At 36.1% G+C, this 21,078-nt stretch overlaps 1 protein-coding gene and 1 long non-coding RNA gene across 3 annotated transcripts in view; one reads left to right on the forward strand and one right to left on the reverse strand.

Annotated features, from left to right (window-relative positions):
• Window positions 1-11,935, forward strand: part of LOC109390543 (uncharacterized) — a 29,399-nt gene extending 17,464 nt beyond the window's left edge. Inside the window, exon 4 of the long non-coding RNA XR_002125600.1 lies at window positions 11,550-11,935. This is a non-coding gene — a long non-coding RNA (uncharacterized LOC109390543). The remainder of the gene's footprint in view (window positions 1-11,549) is intronic.
• The window catches only part of SESN3 (sestrin 3), a 64,889-nt gene continuing 45,250 nt past the window's right edge, over window positions 1,440-21,078 (reverse strand). For both annotated transcript variants that reach the window (XM_019657128.1, XM_019657129.1), the window contains 6 exons: window positions 20,273-20,509; window positions 19,436-19,610; window positions 14,444-14,562; window positions 13,427-13,617; window positions 10,758-10,902; window positions 1,440-9,277 (listed from right to left, as the gene is read on the reverse strand). In XM_019657128.1, coding sequence (XP_019512673.1) covers window positions 9,191-9,277; window positions 10,758-10,902; window positions 13,427-13,617; window positions 14,444-14,562; window positions 19,436-19,610; window positions 20,273-20,509 — 954 coding nt within the window. In that variant the 3' untranslated portion in view covers window positions 1,440-9,190. The remainder of the gene's footprint in view (window positions 9,278-10,757; window positions 10,903-13,426; window positions 13,618-14,443; window positions 14,563-19,435; window positions 19,611-20,272; window positions 20,510-21,078) is intronic.

The following is a 21,078-nucleotide window of genomic DNA, read 5'->3' on the forward strand; positions in this document are numbered from 1 at the left end:
TGTGGATAGCATGGCCATTTATGCTACTAAACAAGAAACTTAGGCTGCATTCAGGTAATGAAGTTCACTATAAAAAGTAGTATCAGAAAGATCTGAGTACAGATCCTCATTGTGCTGACTGTAGGTGCCAGCTCAGGCAAGCAAAGCTAAGACTCCATTTCCTCATCTGTGAAATGCCACCAGTTCTTTACAAAGTTATTGTGAGGATTATATGAGATCATGTGTGTGAAAGAGCCAAGCACACATATAGACATGGAGTTTTATTTTACTTTTAAAAATGACTCGGGGTGACCGGTTAGCTCAGTTGGTTAGAGCATGGTGCTGATGACACCAAGGTTGCCCGTTCAATCCTTGCATGGGCCACTGTGAGCTACGCCCTCCCTAAAAAAAGTCAACTATGCCATTGTAGCATGAAAGCAATGTGTAACCAACGGCCATGGCTGTTCTCCAATAAAAAAATATTTTTTTAAATTTAAAAAAATGACTCAAAATTGTTCATAAATTCATAAGGAACTAGTGTCAAAAAGCGGGATTTTGAATTGGGGGGAGAACTTGTGGAAGGGCTTGGTAATTGGCTGCATTTGGTCTGATGTGCCCTGTTCTTTCTCTTCCTCAGAGGCTGTATGTATTGAAAAATACAGACTCTAGGCAGCAAGAGCTCTGCCCTTGACATGAATTTTTATGTAATCAGCGAGTTAAGAGAAATGAAAGGTTAGAATTTTCCTGGGAAAACCATGCATGAAGAGGTTACACATCCTCTCTCTATAGCTTTCCAAAGTCCATTTTACATTGGTATTTGGGAGTCTTTTACTGTCATTCCACATTGCACACGGCTGGACTCTCCCTCCCAACAATGCTCCTTCCTACCTCTCCCCAGCTTTCTCATTTATCCATTCAAGCTCAGCACTGTCCTGTATATTTCAAATACATTATTACACTTCACCAAATTCTCAACCAACCATCTCAAGTGGGTATCAGTCCCCTCAAACTGCAGTGTGGAAATCAAGGTTCAGAGAGATTGGATTACTTCAAAGGTCACAAAGCTAGTAAAATGTGGAAAAAAAAAATAGGCTTCAAATGCAAGCTCCAATCCCATGTTCAATCCCTTTCCTCATTCTACTTTATTATTTTGATAACGAGATAATACTGAAATTAATTTGACTCTTGCTGAGATCACAACTGATATTTTAAAAGGTAGCAATATAGATTTTACCCAACTTACATTATTGGGATATTCTACTAATACAATATTGAGTGATTATAAGACATGTCATGAGAAAACTGTGGCTCAGGGAGAAATAAGGGGAAAGAAATGACTCCTACAATTCTGATGTCTTCTAGAATGCATGGCTCAATAATCAAGCAGAAACAAACCTGGGCAAGAATGCTACGCCAATGTAAATATAAATACGTGTATATATATATAAAAGCAAATGATCGGGGTTCAGTTTTGCCAATTTTATTGAACCAATAAAATTCCTACTAATAACAATGAAATAAATTTCTGCAAGTATAAATGTGATACAGTTTTAACAAAACCCATTGTTCTGTACCTATAAATAGATTTTCAAAATGTCGTAAAAAGTGCAGTTATGAATTGTTAACATGTTAATACACAGTTCCTTTATTTCAAATGTGTTTGTCTTGACTCACTAACAGTTCCTTCTGCATCTGTTCAAATAATATTACCCATCGCCAAAAAAAAAAAAAAAAAGGCATTAGAACACTAGAATATTACACATAAACTGATCCATTCAGGTCAGCTTTAGTCAGAATTGTAAAATCAGCAACATAAGAAAAATAAAACCTAGTTATACATATAAAAAGCTTTCATGGGTTCTACAATCTCCTTAACTGTTGACTCATGTAGAGAGCATACTAGTTGAAAAGGCTTATATGGTTAACTACCTTAGACTATATCTACAGCAGGGTCTGGTTTGCCAGAATAAGTTTAAAGTGGCTGTTTATCAAGTTTGCTATTTTCAGAATTGAAACTATAAATATAAGACCGCCGTTTGACAATGAAAATTGTGTAAATCCTAAATTGCATCAATGATCTATTTGATAAAAGCTTATTCTAATTGAAAACCTTATATAGTAAGAGACTGATATATAAATATATATAGCAGTCTTAAAGATCACGTCATCCGTCTCACATTAGTCCAAAGTCACGTGCTTCGTAAAAAAAAAAAAGTTACAGTAACAAAGCACAGGACTACAAAGGCAAAACATCACAGCTTCTGATTACATTGAATAAAAAGTACCAAGGAACGCAAAAGATAATTCTGTATTAATACTGATGAATTAAAGAACTATAATAGACATTTCACAGCATGCTACATACATCGCTCACAACTTAAGGATAAAATGAAGTCTAAAATTGAAAGTCAAGAAGTTGGCAATCTGATTTAATGTGCAATTCAGCTACAAAGTCTTAATATATACATTCATTATGTAGCTGCCCTGCAAAATCAGGATTTAAAAAAAAAAAAGAGATTTCAAGTTCAAATCCTATTTCATAAGCTAAAGGATACATCCAGTTCTTCTACGACCAGGAAAGTTATTTTCAGGTTTGAAGGAGCTAATCCAAGTAGCAAGGCCATGTTCCAAGTCAACCTGGCAGGGTTCGTTTTTTCCCTTGCTCAGACGGTGCATGTGAATATGACTATTCTACTAGCACGGAGAAGATGCCAAACTGGCTTGGGGTTTGCTTTCTGTGTCTATCTGATCTCAGGTTGAAAAGAGTAAATGTGAGGAGAAAGAGGAAGGGCAAAATTGTATTTTCTTTCCAGGGAAGATATATGAATGCAAAGGAAATATCTGCACTAGATACAGAGTTTGGGTCACTTTCCTTGATGAACAAGGGTACCATTTAGCTCTTTCCTTTTATTTTAGAGAACCAGTGAACTTCAGAAAGGAGAAAATAGTCTCAACATTACAAAGGAAGCTCCTTGGCTACCCTGATGTTTCCTGTATTCTATCTTTTGATCTTTCCTTATCAGATTTGGGAGTCAGTTGAAAATTCATAAGACTGATTAAGAAAGAGATGTATAATCCATTTCGTTTGGTGTTGGAATGCATGTACTTAGCTACGTAGGATTCAGGAAGATTATTTTAGCATTAAAGACCAGACAGCCTCTCTCCCTTTGATATTCTGTCAGAATTATACATTCATTTGTAAGAGGTTAAATTGAGGGGTGCAAGAAAATAAGCTGTTTTAGCAAACTTACATACCAAAAATTGTATTTATCATATTTAGAGAGTTTACTGTTGTCCTATGAGCTGTAAAACGGAGTGTTTGTTCTCAAGGCTATTTGATAGGATGTATTTCATTATTTGAAAGATTTCCACAAGCATCGAAAAGAATCAGCTATTCATTCTTCTCCCACCCCATATTTCTCCTTGTTCAATTCTGTACTTCATGGTGGTGCAGCCATGATGAATTTAAAGCTAGAATAAATACTTCATGACATATGATTTCATAAAAATGATTGCTTCAGTCTCCATTATTAAGTCTCATTTCGTAACTAGGCATTGATTCATTCCTGGGCCCTTAAAGGCATTTACTAGGCTCTGCTGTGGGGCTGAGCTGTTCCTGAATGGGAGTGGAGAGCATCCAGATACCATCATAGATCATAATAATCTCTACTTCCAATCAGGGTGCCTCCTCTTCAGGTCAGACCACCTATAGATAAACACGCCCCACGTTAAAAACCTGACAAGAGTTTCTATCTATGAATTACAGGGACTCACACTGGCTGTAGAGGAAGAATGTTGTTGCTTCTTCCTCTGCACATTTCCTGTTCCTCAGTCATACTGTCTGATCTACCTGAAGTGCAGCCAGGGGAATAAAGACTACAAAGTCAATGCATTCCCTTTTAATCCCACATTACATTTCCCCCCATGAGAATAGGGTAGACTTGGTGGTGAGAAGCTTAGTCTAACCCAGGAAAGCCTGATGAAGCCCTTATATAGCCAATTTTGTGGTATTTTAAATATGCTATAATCAAATGGGCTTCTGTGATCCAACAGGACCACCTAAACACACGCTGTCCTATATCCTCCTATTAGAAATGTGTTTTGAGGCCCAAATACCACCAATAAAACAAATGTCTGAAACACCTCTCATTTGTATGCCAGAAGTTTCCTGTTCCACTGAAGGATTACAGATCAATCTGGACTGCTGGAGAATTTTAACTTTACATTCAAATAACTTGGACTAATACCAGTATTTATTACCTAATACAGATCCAGGTTAGAATGGCAATTCAATCACTGTAAAATCCTGCTAAATGCTAAATTCTGCAATGGTAGAAATAGTTCAATTTCTGTATCATGTATAAATATAAATATTCCTACTTTTATAGAAGGCAAAAATCTTCTATGATTTATTTAAAACATGGAAGTAGTATTACTGAACAACAGAGAGTGAATCCATGAAAAGGTTGGATACTCTAAATTTATAGGCTCTTTGGGGATGAGGTAGAGGAGAGCAAGATATTTTGGCAGCTGGGAAAGGGTCAAACAGTCTAGGATGGACAGGATCACACTGGTGCTGCGTAATATCTGGTAGGGTGTCTTGGGCAAAGGTTGGCCAAAACATAGCTGGATGGTAGAGGGATTTAGAGAGAGTTGGGACAAAGTCATCTTCTTAATGAATGGAGAAAAAAAATGACTCAGAAAAGTAAATGCTGGTGACTATCAGCAGGTGGCTGGTGATGTTTGATCTGGATTGTGAGAAGGCATTCAGAGCAAGATGGGCTGAGAGATGGGAGGAGAGCGAGCACGGAGAGGTTGAGGCACTTGGAGGAAGAGAAAGCAAGTGGGGCGGGTGGACTGAATGCAGACAGGAGATCCCACATGGAAAACGTTCCCTCATGTTGGGTGTACAATGCTGAGGACAGCCACACTCTTGGAATTATGTTCCATGTGGTCTTTGAAAACCTTTTCCTTCCTCACCGGGCTCTGCCTTAACATAGACCTCTACCTCTCTGATCCATGTCACCCCAGCTATTTTTGTTCTAGGTCTCACCTGAGCAGACACTGCTAACTAAGCCAAATTAACATGGAAACAAGCTCTGCATACAGGGGGCATTTAAGTTCTGTTGACTGAGATGAATACATTCATGTTACAGTACAGCTTTGAGGAAAGACTACTTTGATTCTCAGTCTCCAGAGGAATATTATAGGGAAACACAGTTTATGATGACGGCCACCTAGAACAGATTCTGATTATACACATTAGGTAACTTAAAACTCGATCTGAACAGAAGAGCCCCGTCTTTCAGTTTGCTGTTGAATTATACTACTAAGAAAATTTCATGTACTATTTATATAACATTATTGTTGCATAATTTTACTCCATGCAAGACCAACTATTTGCATAAAAGAAAAGGTCCTATTAGATAAGAGTTTAAGGTCTTACTTTCCAGAGAAATGATTTAAAATTGTCTTTAAAATACAACATGAAACAAAACAAAAACTTCATTTGAGTAGCACAGTGCAAATCATTTTTATAACATGCACTGAAATTTATTTTTTTTTCCCTGATGAATTGTCTTTAGAGTTTAAAAGAATCTTACCATCATACATGCATGCACTCTGCACTAAAGTAGTGAACTATTTTTAAGTACAGATCTTTAATTGTTTGCTGGTAATTCTATTTTGCTGCAGCATAAAAATCTAAAAAACTCTGTAAGGTGGAAAAGGAAAAAGATGCTCTGGAATAATGTTAATTGTTTTTTAAGAAGCATTTAAAATCTTTAGGCGACGTTATAACACAATTAAAATAGGGGTTCTGGTTCAAATATGATTTTGATATAAAGCTCACATGGAGTTCTCTGTTCTAAAACAGTCCTGTGATGCTCGGCCATTATTTGGGTTTAAAGCCATAATTAGAGGCCAAGGTCATGCCCCAGATTTCACATTAGCCATCTTTTATTTCAAAAAGTACCCCAAATGGGACAAAGATTCTTCCTGAGACTGAGACAACATACTTAGCTCAAAGAGGTGAAGAAGGTCGTCAGTAGTCCCGTCTCAAAAAGCCTGTTTTCCTCTAATTACCAAGAATCCATCTGAGGAGGCCTAATCTGAAGGGTCCAATGAGGCAGCTGCCTGGCACTCCCATAGTCAAGGCATCAGATTAAAGAACAGATTTACTTTCAGATGGGAGAGTATTTTGATAGTTCTTAAGGTGATCTGAGAAATTGGGAATCACAACTGAAGCTGGAAAACTTGAAATTCAAAAGTAAATAGACATCAATCAAGCATACACATCAGTGGATGACTAGACTAATTTCAACGTAAGAAGCAACGAAGTTAGAGAATTCACATTCACATGTGCTTTTTTTCCACGTACACTTGCACATCTAAGTTTGGCACAATGTGAGCCCAAGGTGTAGGATAGTATATCGTATAATCACATCATTTCACCAATTGAACCAGATAGCTCTTTTAAAAATATCACATTTTAATATAAAAAGCTATACTATAAATTACTACATAGTAAATTCAATACTCTGAAAAAATACCACCCTGGAAAACCGCATCAGAATTTCAAGTTTGCATTAGATAAAGGTCACAGCAAACTCATTGTAAAATGGAATTCACAACCCGGAATGCTGTGCATGCCGCATCTGAGTAGGTGCATTAGCACCTCCACGAGTCAATTTTTCTAGACTGGTTCACTGAGGTTCATCAGTATATTGTTTTGTTTTTGTCTATAGTTCCAAGTCAACTTATTTTCCTGATTATTGATGAGATAGATCAATGCTGAGTTAAAAAGAAACTTTGCTAGGAAAGAGATCTAGTAAAGGCACTAATATTTCCATAACCCAAACTCCAACTACATACATTACTGGGGGGAAAAAACCCAAAAAGTAAGTGGCCATTTCAGTTATTTAAATTTTGTTTCCCCTTTTGGTCTAAAGCTCATATGGTGTTCTGTGAGAATTTCTCCTCCTTTTCAATATATAAAAATTATTTTCATCCTGTAATACAGGTCACTTGCACAAAAATATAGGGCTATTAACTGAAAGAATTCTAGTAAAAAAAAAAAAAAAAAGTCAAGCTTAAAAGATATCCTCAACTTGAAAGCTCTAAAGTTAGGGAAGTTAAATGGATATTTGTGTTGTCATCTGGGTTTTGCCATTCTCCTAAATACTTTCTTTGTAGTTAATATATATCTATATAATGTGATACTGAATAAAATCAACATATATCAATAAACAAAACAGAAGAGACCTGGCACTAGTTCTTTGAATAATCTCTTTAAATAAACCACCCTGTCTTAAAAATATTAGTCATTTTTTCCTCACATGGAAGTGTCCAAACAAGATCCTGGAATCCAGGAACGCAGAACTGCCTTCTGTTAATAGGTGTACAGTCATCTTTCTATTTTCTTATCTGGAACACAATCTAAAAGAAAGCAACCTAATGTACTGTACCAGAAAAGGATGATAAATGGAAGGGGGAAATGATTTAACAAAAAACGAGTCTACAATTTTTTCACGAGAGAAAAAAAGTTTAAGTCCTATATAACAAAAGTCAGTCAGTCTAAACTGAAATCTTTGTGGGAACTTTAATGAAAAATTTTAACTATATTATTTACTATGACAAGATGGATCTGTTTTAAAAAGATTAGCATGTTGGTGTACATTTCAAGTCACCGTGAATTAACCAAAAAGTGTTTAGCTGTGCAGTCGTGTCCTACTGGATAGTTGTAAGCATCTCTTTAGGCACTTCACTGGTTCATTAACAAAATACAAATTAAAGCTGTAAACACATAATGTTGTGCTCTGAGAAGATAGTCTAATTAAGCAACATAAACCAATGCAAAAATGTGACTTTTTGGATGCTTATATTCCTCCCCTAAGACTTGATATCTTTTTTTAACCAGTCGTCCAAAGAGATCTTTCTGGGGAAGGGGATGCTTTGGCATTATGAAAGGAAAACTGTTCAACCCCAGGAAGGCAAAAAGCCTTGTGCAATAAAGAAATCTGAACCAAATTTCTTTATGGCTCTGTTTTAAAGGACACTTCTGCAGTGACATAATGGAAAGTTTAGTTGAGTATTTTTTTTAACATATTGCACTCTTTCTTTTGTTGCTGTCCAATCACGTTAATGCATAGAAACACAATTTTTACCTTTGAATAATAAATTGTTTAACCTATTATAAGAAAAATCATGGAAAATAAGTTCTAAAAGCCTAGCAGGAAAAAAAAATAGGTATTTTAACCTTCCTCTGTTTACCGCCATATAGAAAACACTATGAGAAAAGAAAAATGTGCAAAGAAACTTTTTGGTCAGTCTTGTGTGGGTGCAGGTTTATGTGCCGACGAAATGAGCTGTGAGCAGCACTGTGAGCACTGAGTATTTAAGATGACTGAGGATGGCTGTCAGTGATAGAAAGGATTGTGCATAATTCCACTTTTAATATGTACACCTGATATGGAAAACTGAAACTTCTGTTTCAGAAGAGAAAGAAAAGAGCTGAATTTGGCATTTCAGTAGCATGCTATAGAATTCATCATGATTAACTTCACATTAAATTATGGACAATGGCTGTATCACATTTCACGTTATCGCCAATAGCAGTAAGAAAAACAAAAACAAACAAACAAACAAACAAATCCAAACAGTGCCTGACAAGTAATCTCCTAGGGACACAGGTATGTGTCCTGTGAGCAGCTTAGTTCAACAGCGCATGCTTTTCCTCTACCAGATTTAGGACGCAACATGGAAAGTGGAGAATGGCCAGAGGAGGTCATTCTTTGCTGAATTCCAAGATCGGAAAAGAACTGCTTGAGTAGATTGTAAGCGCTTTTCCTTATTGAACAAAAAAAAAGGGGGGGGGGGCGGGGGAGGAGAAAAAAAAATACACACAAACCCAAAAGCGCTGAAGTTAAGCATTAACAAACCAGGTTCATGATGTATGATCAGTTTCTAAAACCCAACTAGAAACAATGTAAAGTAGTGCTCCTCAGTATTATTCTTGCAGTTGTTAGTAATGTTAAGCATCAAGAAAAAGAAAACACATCATTGCACATGACAGCCGCCCAAAAGAACGGCTAAACTTTGACACTAGAGAATTGAATAATTTTTGATGCTACATCACAAACAGCTTCAGATGTATATCTTATGTGAAAAGGTCTTTACACATATTTGACATTTTCCCTGGGAGATGGATGCTTCAGGTCAAATATCGAGTTATGGCACGAAGAGCATACAGAAGTTCAGCTTGCATCCGTGCTTCCATTAGAAGTAAATTTACGTGAACCTAGAAATGAAAATGGTATCAATTTAATGACCATCATAAACAACTGAAAAAACCTGAAGTTTTTTTTCCAGGTAGCAGACATTTACAAAGGCTTTGCTTGTATGCACAGACACACATGCCTGAGCCTATTTATGTGTGCAGATGATGTAAAGCTCCTAAGAAAACTGTGTTTATAAAAAATGGCTGTTGTAAGCATAAGCACTCAAAACGACCCCCAAAGTCTTAACAATTCCAATGATTTTGTGAAAATATATGCTATGTAAAGCCAATCAGTCTCTTGGGTTATAAAATAAAACTAATTTTTATAAAGAACAATTTTTTCTACAAATTATACGAGTACTTTCTTCCAGTTGTAAAATTTTATATGGCTAAAAAAAATCATCCCTACATTTTTTATAGCCTATGCTTATTCCTTGGAAAGCTTTTAGAAACATTTCTTACTGTTCACTTGAAAGATACTGAAGTGAAAAATTGAAGCTTATAGCAGTTTGTAATTAGTGTCTGCTACTTGGCAGATATGCGTAGCTTCCTTAAGAGTCTTTTAGATATAACTGTGTACAAGAGCCTAAGTATCGGGGGGACACTTCTCTGCTAATAGGTTATTATAAATGAATACCCATGTATTTTCAAAATTTATTATAAAGAAATATGTTGTGATATATTTACATTATTTTGATAACTTTCTATAGGTTAGATATGTTCTCTTGATGAGTAAAGAGAATTTCTATATATCACTTAGTAAAAGAAGAAAATCTACTGCAATCATATAAATAGGGCATAAAGATCCATCAAGGAGGGATGCTGGAGGTAAAATGGGTATTTATTTGATGTGTGATTGGCTCTAAGACTTAAAAAAAAAAAATCTATCAGTTATCAAGGCCATAACATTCTCTGTCAAGGTCATACAGTTATTTAGGGAATGTTAGGACCCTAAAAGGATTTTCCTATTCACATTTGGAAATGAAGATGCCTCTGTATCCAAAGAAATCTTCTTATAATATGTTTGGCACAAAGGTCCTGCATTACATTGTCAAAATACTAAATTATCAAATTGGAATGAGAAACTGTTGTTCTAATAGGTTAACTCTAATGGCTACAGTTAACAATCTCTAAATGGATACGCCTTCTGGGCCAAGATACAATTACACATACAATATCCCAGTAGGTTTGATTTTTATTAATTGTTAGAATGATAGTTTAGTTTCCCAAATATATTTTTTAAATATCCATATTCAGATTCAATTTTTCAAAGGCCAATGCTAATGTTTACTTTATACACCACATTGGGAAAAACATACAATCAAAATATAGTTAATGTTCAATAAACCAGAATTTAAAAACATTAAAAAAAACAAACAGATGGCTAGCTGATGCCACTTCCATTTCTTCAATGGCATTAATTTATTCATAGTTTCATGTACAATTTTTCATAATCATTACTTCTTATATCTATGGGGTAATGTTCAGTCAGGAAACATACCTTTTCTGAGTGTTTGAACTGATGCCAGTAACTGTCATACATGCGCTTGGTAGTTCTCTCAGGGTAGCAGGTTACTGTCTTAATGTAAACCTTCAGGCTTCGTTCAAGTAATTGATTAACTTCTCCATAATCATAGTCATCATACCTAGGAGCAATATGACAACAGCTTCATAAGGACAGAATCAAAATGTCTGATTTCTAAAGAGACATTTATTGCCCAGTAATTAAACCCAAGAGCTCATTAATTAGTTCACCGAACAAATATTTATTGAGTGCCTATACGTGCCATGTATTTTCCATGTACTCTTCTAGGCTCGGTGAATAAAGTAGACAAAAATTCCTGGTCTCATGGAATTTAAATTCCACCGGAGAAAAAAGGAAAAATTAAAAAGATAACCATATAATATGTCAGATGGTGATAACTGCTATGGAGAGAAAATGAAACTGGGGGCTGGGAGGAGGGGAGCTGTGATTTTTAGATAGGCTGGGCAGGAAGGCTTCTATGAGAGCTTGACATTTGAGCAAATATCAGGAGAAGGAGAAGGAGCAAGAACAGAGCCCTAAGGTAGGAGTCAAGGGTTTCAAAGAAGGAGTAATCCACTGTGTCCAGTGCTACTGACTCACGTAAGATGATTGCTGGGAACTGACCACTGTCAGTAGCTAGGCAGAGGTCACTGGCAACCTCAGCAAGAACAGTTTTGTGGGCGTGGGAGGAGCAAAAGCTTGACACTGTAGTGGGTTCACGAGATGGGAGATGAGAAAATGGTGAAAGTAAATACAATTTTTTTTCAGGAGATTTGCGGTGCATGGAAGCAGAACAATGAGGCAATAGCCAGAGAGAAAAGCCGGATGAAGAAAGGGTCTTTTTTTAAACATGAAAGAAATAACATCATGGGAGAGAGCCCGTTATATACCGATGGGAAAGATCCTATAGAGTAAAGGTGAGTCTGTAAAAGAGAGAGGGAGATTGCTAGAATAGGGATCTTTAGAAGATGAGAGGAGATGGGACTGTGCCCACTGAGCACAGAAGCATAGACAGCTCGTCCATAATACAAGAGCAGAGCCAGCAGAGTAAATGGGCACAGAGGCCGAGAGGAGGGTAAATGTGGTGGTGGGAGCTAGCGGATTTCCGTTCTCTATTTTCAGTTAATTTTTAACCCAAACATAACACTTAGTTAAAAAACAATACCTCAGGGATTTTATGTAAGTTTTATTTAGTAGACTCCCACTGACAAATATAATCACAATAACATCTGTTATTTATTGTATTGACTATAATAAATATTTATTGCAATTGCGTTAAATACTATTGGTGTTTGTTTTTTTTTAAATAGGTAGGTATAATATCTATGTTTTAAAATGTGGTGCTTCTGTGCTAACATTGTCTAGGATGGTAAATGGGTAAAAAGCATAGTTATTGTTTACCATCATAATTGTGTCTTCTAGGTAGAATGTTTCATTATTAGTTGATTTTTCAGGAAATTTTTGTTTTTCTTGGCTAAAATTATAGAAACTGCTTTGCTTAACAATTAAATTCTAATTCCATTCCACAAGGCTTTCTGAAACTATATCAGAAAGGATATAGAATGGTGTCAAACTGAATGTATTATAACTGGGAATTTTCTCTTTCTGCACATCTGTCTCCATAAAAGCTTTCAAAAACCAGCTTGAAAAGGCACATTCTCCGAAAAAAATTTTCTGGATTAGACCATTCAGTCTCATTCACTCATTTACTCACTGTCCTCTCAATGCTTAGTTTTTAAATTTAGAGGCTATTAATTTATATTGACTGATAGTATTGTTTCAGCGTTCTCATGTGACCTTATGTAAGCTTCATGAGGGCGGAATCTATCTTAGTTTTATTTGTACCCTAATTACCATTCCGTCAAAAATAAATAGATAGATAAATGACAAACTAAACAAGCTAGCATTTGTTACAGTGATCTAAAGAAACACAATCCATGGTTTTTAACTGCCTAACTCTTCTAGGAAGGATTCTCAAACAGTCTGATTTTATCCTATCCCCAACGATTACTGATATTTTCCCCCTCATTAGTCAATTGTTACTACTGTATTTATATATGCATGTTAAGAATCACAACAGTTAACCACAGAAAAATGCTTTTCTATAAAATGGAATTAATTTTTTAAAATCAGGAGTCCACATGTCACATTTGCTCCCCAGAACTGTATGCTTCTAAACAGGACAGAAGTAAGACTCATGTCAGAATGTTCGTTTAGAAATTTTGAAACTGGGGCCGGCCGAGTGGCTCAGTTGGTTAAGAGCATGAGCTCTGAGCAACAGGGTTGCCAGTTCGATTCCCACATGGGCCAGAGAGCTGTGCCTGAGCTGAGCTGCCAACAGGTGGCAGGATGGCTCAGCTAATGAGAGCATGTGCTCCTAACAACAAGGTTTCTGGTTCGACTCCCGCATGGGATGGAGGGCTACGCTCCCTGCACTAAGATTGAACACAGCACCTTGAGCTGAGCAGCCATGAGCTGCCGATGGGCAGCCGGATGGCAACTGGACTTGGAGCTGAGCTAACTGCACGCTCCACAACTGAGATTGAAGGACAACAATTTGGCTGTTCCCCTTCCCCAATTCTCCAATAAAATCTTTAAAAAAAGAGAGAAATAAATGTATGAAACTGTCTCCACACTGAACATACCTGATTCCAAACATACAGTGAACGTAGTTAAATAAAGCTCTGCGCAGCATGGTTGTGTCCACGTCCTCGTGGGTGGCCATAGTGTTATAGGTGAGACTGTATACCATGCGAAACTTTTCATCCAGAAGGTGTCCAATGTCAGAATAAAGTCTGTTCACCAGGGAGAACCCATGGTTTTCCCAGGTATAGTCCTAAAAGAATAAAATGTATCCAATTACAAAATGGGCATTCCTTATTGAAATAAACTCTAGTTTTTTATTAAATCTAACCACTTAAGCAAGTAAGTGAAGATATTTCAAATGTAATTTTAAGTTTGTAGCTTTACTAAGAAGCCTTCACATCAGTCTGTAGATTGGAATGTCATGTTGTTTCCTCAGTGGAGTCCAGGGTTTGGCATGTTGGTGATAAACTGGTTACTTCCTGTGGTCAAGTACTACGCAAACGGTGCCTTATCTGGAAGGACCCCAGAAGATATTGGACTACTCCTATGTGACCAAACCTGCTCAGTGACATGGACAGTTAGCAGATTACCTGAAACAGGTACAAATGGGTCTGGTCTTAATTCAAAATGACGCTCTCTTTAGGCGCCACATCATTACTCCTGTGGCTATGTTTTTCTAAGGAGGGGAAGGAGCAGCCCTTAAGCCCGTAACTACTGGTTTATGATTTTAGGACAAAAAGCCTTTTTATTGTAAATGTTACATATTACTTGATTTCTTCCCTGCTCCTCTCCAAAAAATGGTATGAACATTATACAATTACCATGTAATAATGCAAGTAATTGAATAAGGCTGTTTCCTTTTGCCTTCTTAGTGGGGAAAATGTTGAAATAATAATCCATCTATTGGGACATCAAATTAGACTAGGCCAAAAACTAGATTAAATAAAAGGATTTACGGACTCGATCAAAATGACCTATTAATTTCTTTAGAAGTCCATTTATTTACATTACAATATTTCACAATTAAAACGACAATATTTATTCTCTAGTTTCTCTGAAGTAAAGACATCTCATACCTGAGCTCGGAATGTTGGCAAATGCTCTTCTCCTCGTCTGGCAAAGTCTTCATACCCAAAACCAGGGTCTTCAATGTATCGGGAGACATCAGATGTTATAATCATGTCATCCTCAAAATCTAAGAACAATAATGAACAATCTAGTGTTAAGGAAATTGTACATAGTTAGGACAATGAAACAAATCCATTTCCCCCCACTCTTTAGCTTTTCCATGAATTTCCTAAGTTATAATACTGACTACATGGCTAAAATTTAGATAAAATATTAACTGCCGAAGTTTTGAAAACAATTTCATCACTAAATACTGGCAATCTTAACATTTAACTGGAGTTGCTCAGGCAAAAAAAAAAAAAACCAGACTAAGTTGAAATATCTAAATAGGAGTAGCAAAGATCAGTACACTAGTTTTACTTATTTAGAAAAGGAAGATAGCACAGGCCTTTAAGTATACAGCTTAAACTTTTGATCTTTCTGGGGATGAAGTGAGATGTGGGGAAAGAGAAGAGATGAAGGTAAAGACCACTTTAATTGAGTTTACTATTAAGATAGATTTTGTAAATTAGATGGTGTTTCATCTGGACGTACTCATGGTGAAAATTAATTCATTTTTAGCTTCCTAAGAAGCACTAGGGAGAAGGACTGGGGAAAAAAACACAGCAGGGAGGAAAGTGGACTTTTGGGTGCCATTGCTATTCTTAGTGGACTTGAGTGTTAGTTAAACAGGAAGGTTCCTGTTTTTTGTGTGAAAATTCATTAACTTTTACACCTAAGATATGTGTGCTTGTCTGTGTACGTGAAAATAAAAAGCTATACAACAAATGGAATAAACAATGTGCTAATGAGACAATGATTGGATTATTATCAAAGTGGCATTCAGGAATACAAGAAGGCTACAGTATCTTAAAGCAGCAGTTTTCTACATACTTGATAATATTAAAAATTCACCACTGAAAAATTGTGAATGCCCAATGCATGCTAATTTGATGTAAAGTTGATTCTCTTTTAACTCACTTTTTTTAAGTTAGTCTCTATAATTACTTTTTTTTTATTTCAACCACTAAAAGGGAAGGAACAACCTTTATTTACTACCTTCTACTCTTGAAAAGAACACATAATTTTCAAAATAAACAAAAAGACTAGCTTCTTCCATGCAAAGAACAATATTTCCATAGCATTTTAATGAATATGAAATACATTAAATATTTAATAAGTAATAAATAATAGAACAATTTTATGGCATATTAAAAAAACTATAATTCTTAACTGGCATTGTTGAGTACTTACTATACACCAGGTACTGTGCTATGTACTTACTATCTAGTATATCTTTGTTTCATTAACACAAAAGAAGTATCTACTTAAGAAATAAGTAAACAAACTGTAAGTTACTAAGACCATTGTCAATACTAAGTGCCAGTAAGAAAAACAATGTGGATTAGTTTAAGGTGATGTGGAAAACTTGTAAACATTAAGCTACTGAAATTGAGTTGAAGCTCTGAAGTAACTTTCAGTTCTTTGAAGAGCAATCTCAGGCTATCCCTCGCCCATCCCACAGCCACTATGTTGTCTCCTTGTGCTCCAGCACTCTTCTGGTAAACAGAAATGCTTTATAAATGGTGTTTGCAACACATTATCTCTTAACATTTACTCTCTTAACATTTACCAATGAGGTTGTGTTTTCCTTCATTCAGTCCATCACATAATAATCAAGAGAAATGAAGCAAAAAATGTAAAACATAGTAGCGATCGCTGTGGCTGTTGTGAAAGTTACATGTTTTGTGAGTTGCAAAGTAAAACTAAACCAAGAACAGTGAGTGATAACTAAACTCTGTAAAACAGTTTCTCTCTTGAAGTGATCTTTCCCTCCTCACTGTACAACCAGGTGGTTTCATTTGCCAAATATCGATACTGGAGTTGACTATGATATAGCTAGTTCCTTTGACTTTGATGTTAGTTTTTGTTTTGTTCATATATATTTTCAAGTTGTCACATGACTTTTAAACATTTTTAAATTAAATAATAAAGAGTAACTAAGCAAATAAGGTAAAACTTATCCTACTAATAGTATCCATCTATTCATTTTTAAATTAGGAGTCAATCAAAACCTGTTTTCTAGACAATTTTGTCCCTAGAAAGAAATGTACAAAAATCTCTTATACCACAAATATTTTTTCCCTAAACTTATCTTAAGAAGTTAGAGTTTAAAAAAAAAGTTAAAATTAGTACTCTGATCAACAAATCTAAAACTCTCATTTTAATTCTACCTAAACAAATATTTCAAAGTCTGGACTTAAAGGAAATAGTATTTTGTACATTATCTGCATTCTTCTGTCCCTAAGAGGTGGCTACTAACATAATACAGAAAATGTTATGTTACAGTAATAGAACACCTTTCTACCTTGAAGAACAAAATACAATAAAAGCTAGTTAACCACTACACTACACCAAGCTACAGAATACCACCCCTATAGAATATTTTAAACATTTGTTTTCTTCAAAGGCTGGAAAAACTATTTCTAGAATCGCTACATGTTATCTGGAGTGCTTTATCACACTGGTCAAACCAATACATTTTTTTATAGGAAAAATCTAGTTTCTATTTTAAAACATGGCAAGTCTATAAAAATGACTCACTTAGCCACTATACAGAGTCATTTTTCTATGTTATCTTTGTGTGACCAGTAAACTTAGTACTGGGAATGTTTAAGAGTAAGTAATGAAATGATTTATTTCCTTGAATGATTTATAAATGATACAGCCTCTCCTATTAAAATTGCAACATAATTTTTGGCTCGGGTCAAAGACTTGCTTGTCAAAATTCACTTTAGAAGACAGCAGTCCCTGCTCAAGGGTCCAAGAAGGTAGAGACTGGGATCCAAAATATATTTTCATTATTAAAATATAATCTAAAAGAAATAAAACAGTTATATCCTTCAAGTTCTAGTGATCTTAAAGAAGCTCCTAAAAAGTAATGTCTAAAAGCAAATAGATAATATTAAACTTAATACGTGTGTCTACATTTTAAAATATTGGTTTACCTAGAAGGTTCACCTTAAGCTCATTAGTTTTCTTTGTCCCATTTGTTCTCCCTGGATGTTTTTTTAATCAACTCTTTTGATTTTAACTCCTAATTATATGCCTGATAACTTTCAAAACTTTATCTTGCACGTAAAGCCCTCTCTTGATCTTCGGGCTCTCTGCTAAACCCTTGATACTCCAAGTGTGGTTTGCAGACTAGCAGCATTCGTATCACTTGGAGGAACGCCAGCAATGGGGCCTCTCGGGTCGTAGCCCAGACTGGCTGAATCAGAATCTGGATTTCAACCACATTCCCCGGTGACTCACATGCACAGGAAAGTTTGAGAAGCACTGTGCTCGACATCTCCAGACTGGGTGTTTTACAGACAACTTAGCTCAAAATGTCCAAACTACGGCAGGTTACATGTTCCTTAAGGTTAGAAAGAACATCATGAGGAGGCCTCTGTAAATCTAACCAGCTACCTCTCGTCACATTTCTAACAACACAGGGCCACTTGTTGCTGCAGCAAGCATCCTATTTCCTACCATCGTTCGTGCCTTGGCTCAGGCTTGGATGCTGTTTACCACACGCTGTTACTACCAAGTCTGCTGTCCCCCAGCCATTGCCTGATTCCTTTGCAGTCAAGATTCTAAGACAGCTTAGAGCCAAACGGCTGGAGGGAGGCATCCTCTAGGACCCTTTTTGTCCACACTCCTCCCCCACCAAGACTGGGTTCTGGGTCCTCTTCTAGGCTCATTCATATACCTTTCACATTCTGCTACATACTGTAATCATTTCTTTCTCTCCCACCAGCAATGAGAGCTCCCAGAGGGCAGTCTAAGCCTGAAAATCGCAGTACCTACCACAGTGCTGAGACTACTGCGGTACTCAGTATATGTCTGTAGAATATCGCGGTACTCAATATACGTCTGTAGAATGAATATTAAACCAGCAACTACAACACTAAGTTTCCTTATTTGGGAGTTCCTGTTGGTTAGAAGCTCTGAGAAACTGTTACTTATATACTCAATTTGGTACACAAAATCTTTCATAAAAAAAGATCATCAGGGGAAATGATAAAAGGGGTTCTTGTTTTTTCCTGGTAAAACTTCTGAGAGCTATTGGTCAATACTATGTTTAAAGTTAATAAACAAGTTATGGCCAAATCAATTACCCTCGGAATTTATGAGACTAATCAGTCTTAAGGCTAGTCATTTTGAAGCCCTCTTTTAAGGGTTTAAACTTTCTGTTGAGTTTATGCTATTTTAATAACATTTATTATGTGGTATTCAATGTCTTTTTTAGTCTTAATTGAAAAGCTTACCTCCTGTTTCAAAGTCTCTTAGAGTAGTAAAAAAATGTGTTTTTAATTAAGACTAGAGCAAAGAAGCCTAGCTTTTAATACAGAATAAATTCCTCCAAATTCAAGCTAAGAAAATGACCCAAATAATACATTTTTATAAAATTCCAAAGATTTCTCCAAAGAAATGCAAATATAAGTGCAATGTAATTTTAGAACTAATCTGGAAAAGCAGCAATGTGAGAACAATCCTCCTACACGTTCCCCACCCACAGAAAAGGCAAAGATATTTTTTAAAAATTGTATCTATTGAAACGAGATTTTACTTATCATCAAAAAACCCACAAAACTGGAATACATTAAATATTCCTATCTAACTTTATAAGCAACTGGTCTGCTTTGAATAGCATTTTATCCAGGATAGAGGATGGACTACAAAGCTGGAAGTTCCTCTAAACTGGATCCAAAATATAGTCAAGGATGCACCAACCTAAGAGAGGAATCTATAGCATCAGGTATACCATCTACAAGGCAACGAAGGAGAAATAAAGAGGAGGTGGTAATGGAATCAGTTTTTACATATCCACGTGGAAAATACTGAGGGTGGTGCACTGTTAGGGTTCCAAGAACAGCTAAAAGGCAAAAACAGCGAAAGAAAAAAAAAAAAGGCACCTGAATGAGGAAATGAATGAAAAGTATCTCCAGAGACTACGAACAGACTTTCTTTCTTCTCCTTCTCAAAACGAGTGGTCATTTCTTCCTGAGACGCATCTTCATCTTCCCTTTCTTCATGAAGCCTTTTCATTCTTTCCATTAAGGCCTCTAGCTCACTTAGAGAATCTACAATCTGGAGCCAAATAATATAATGCTGATGTTATTAATATTAAAAATCATTTGAGTAAACGTCTCCATCCCCCAATTTCACCTTATTATGTACACATAATAGCATGCGCACAGTTCCTAAGTTCCTAAGTGGGCTGTTGACTAACTCCAAAGAAATTCATATGACGTTTTCAGAAGTATGATGTTTTCGCTTCAGCTATAAACATAGAAAGTTTATAAGTATAGAAATATTTAATCTAGAATTCTAGTATTTGGTATGTATTAAATTATGTTATGGTTTATTTTAAAAAATGAAGCAGCTTCAAATTTTCTACTTTTTACTGTTGTAAGATATGTACATTTTTTGGTTGTTCCAGCGTCTTACAGACACAAATATATTGTTCTGGGCTCTGCTGTCCAAAGGGTCTAACATTGAAAAGCCTATGATCACTAGAATGCATCATTGTTTTAGTCCTAGGATTTGTAATAACATCTATCTGCTTTAAAAGCCTCTTTAAGATAATTCAGAACTTCAGATTCAGGCTAAATTTTTACAGTAACAAAAATGATGCAAAAATATTTCAAGTATATAATATCTTATTTAATTGGAGAATAAATTCTCTCTGGGTATTTTTAATGTTAAGGAAGTTTAAAGGCAAAACAGGTAAGAAAGTTAAGAAAACTGACCCCAAAGCTGTTGCCTGTAAGAGATGCATTTTCTATGTTGTTGTCATTAGCAAGGTCACAAACGCAGAAATTGTTGACTGATATTAGCCTGAATCCATTGGAGATTTCTGGACCTCTCTCTGGATTGATGCCACTGCCAAAGACAAAGCTTGCCAAAGCGTGATAATGTGCCAGCAGGACCACAGCATGTACCAGTTCAGGCAGAGACCAATTATTTTCTCCAGTTTTGACAAGTTTCTGAAATAAGAAAGCAAATCAGAGTGAAAATGAAAATCACAGAATGCTACGAAGCAATTTTAGAAAGCACGGAACATCTACCAAATTTCCTATAACCGTTTATAGTAAAAAAACTTAAAACTCTTTTAAAAATGTTTCACATATTAAAGATATGGCTTTGGTCAAACAATGTTACACTGAAACTGTTAAACCTAACAATATGATTTTGTTTCCTCTAAATTCTACACACACACACACACACACACACACACACACACACACACACACACACACTGGAACTTCTGCTTTCAAAGCACTTTTACATATTATTATTTAAATAAGGTATTTCAGAGAATCAAAGAACATTAAAGCTAGAAGGGATTTTAAAGATTACCTACCTAGGGCTGGCCGAGTGGCGCGATCATTAAGAACTGGCTTGGGACACCAGAGGACCCCGGTTCGGATCCCACATATGAGGGCCAGTGACACTGCCCTCCACAGCTAAGAGGCTGAACAACAGCTCAACCTGGAGCTGGGCTGCCGTGAGTCGCCGGCGACAGCGTAGGCTGCAGCCCCTGTGGCAGTGGGTT

Source organism: Hipposideros armiger, unplaced genomic scaffold (assembly GCF_001890085.2).
Source record: "Hipposideros armiger isolate ML-2016 unplaced genomic scaffold, ASM189008v1 scaffold_274, whole genome shotgun sequence".
Taxonomy (NCBI): Eukaryota; Metazoa; Chordata; class Mammalia; order Chiroptera; family Hipposideridae; genus Hipposideros; species Hipposideros armiger.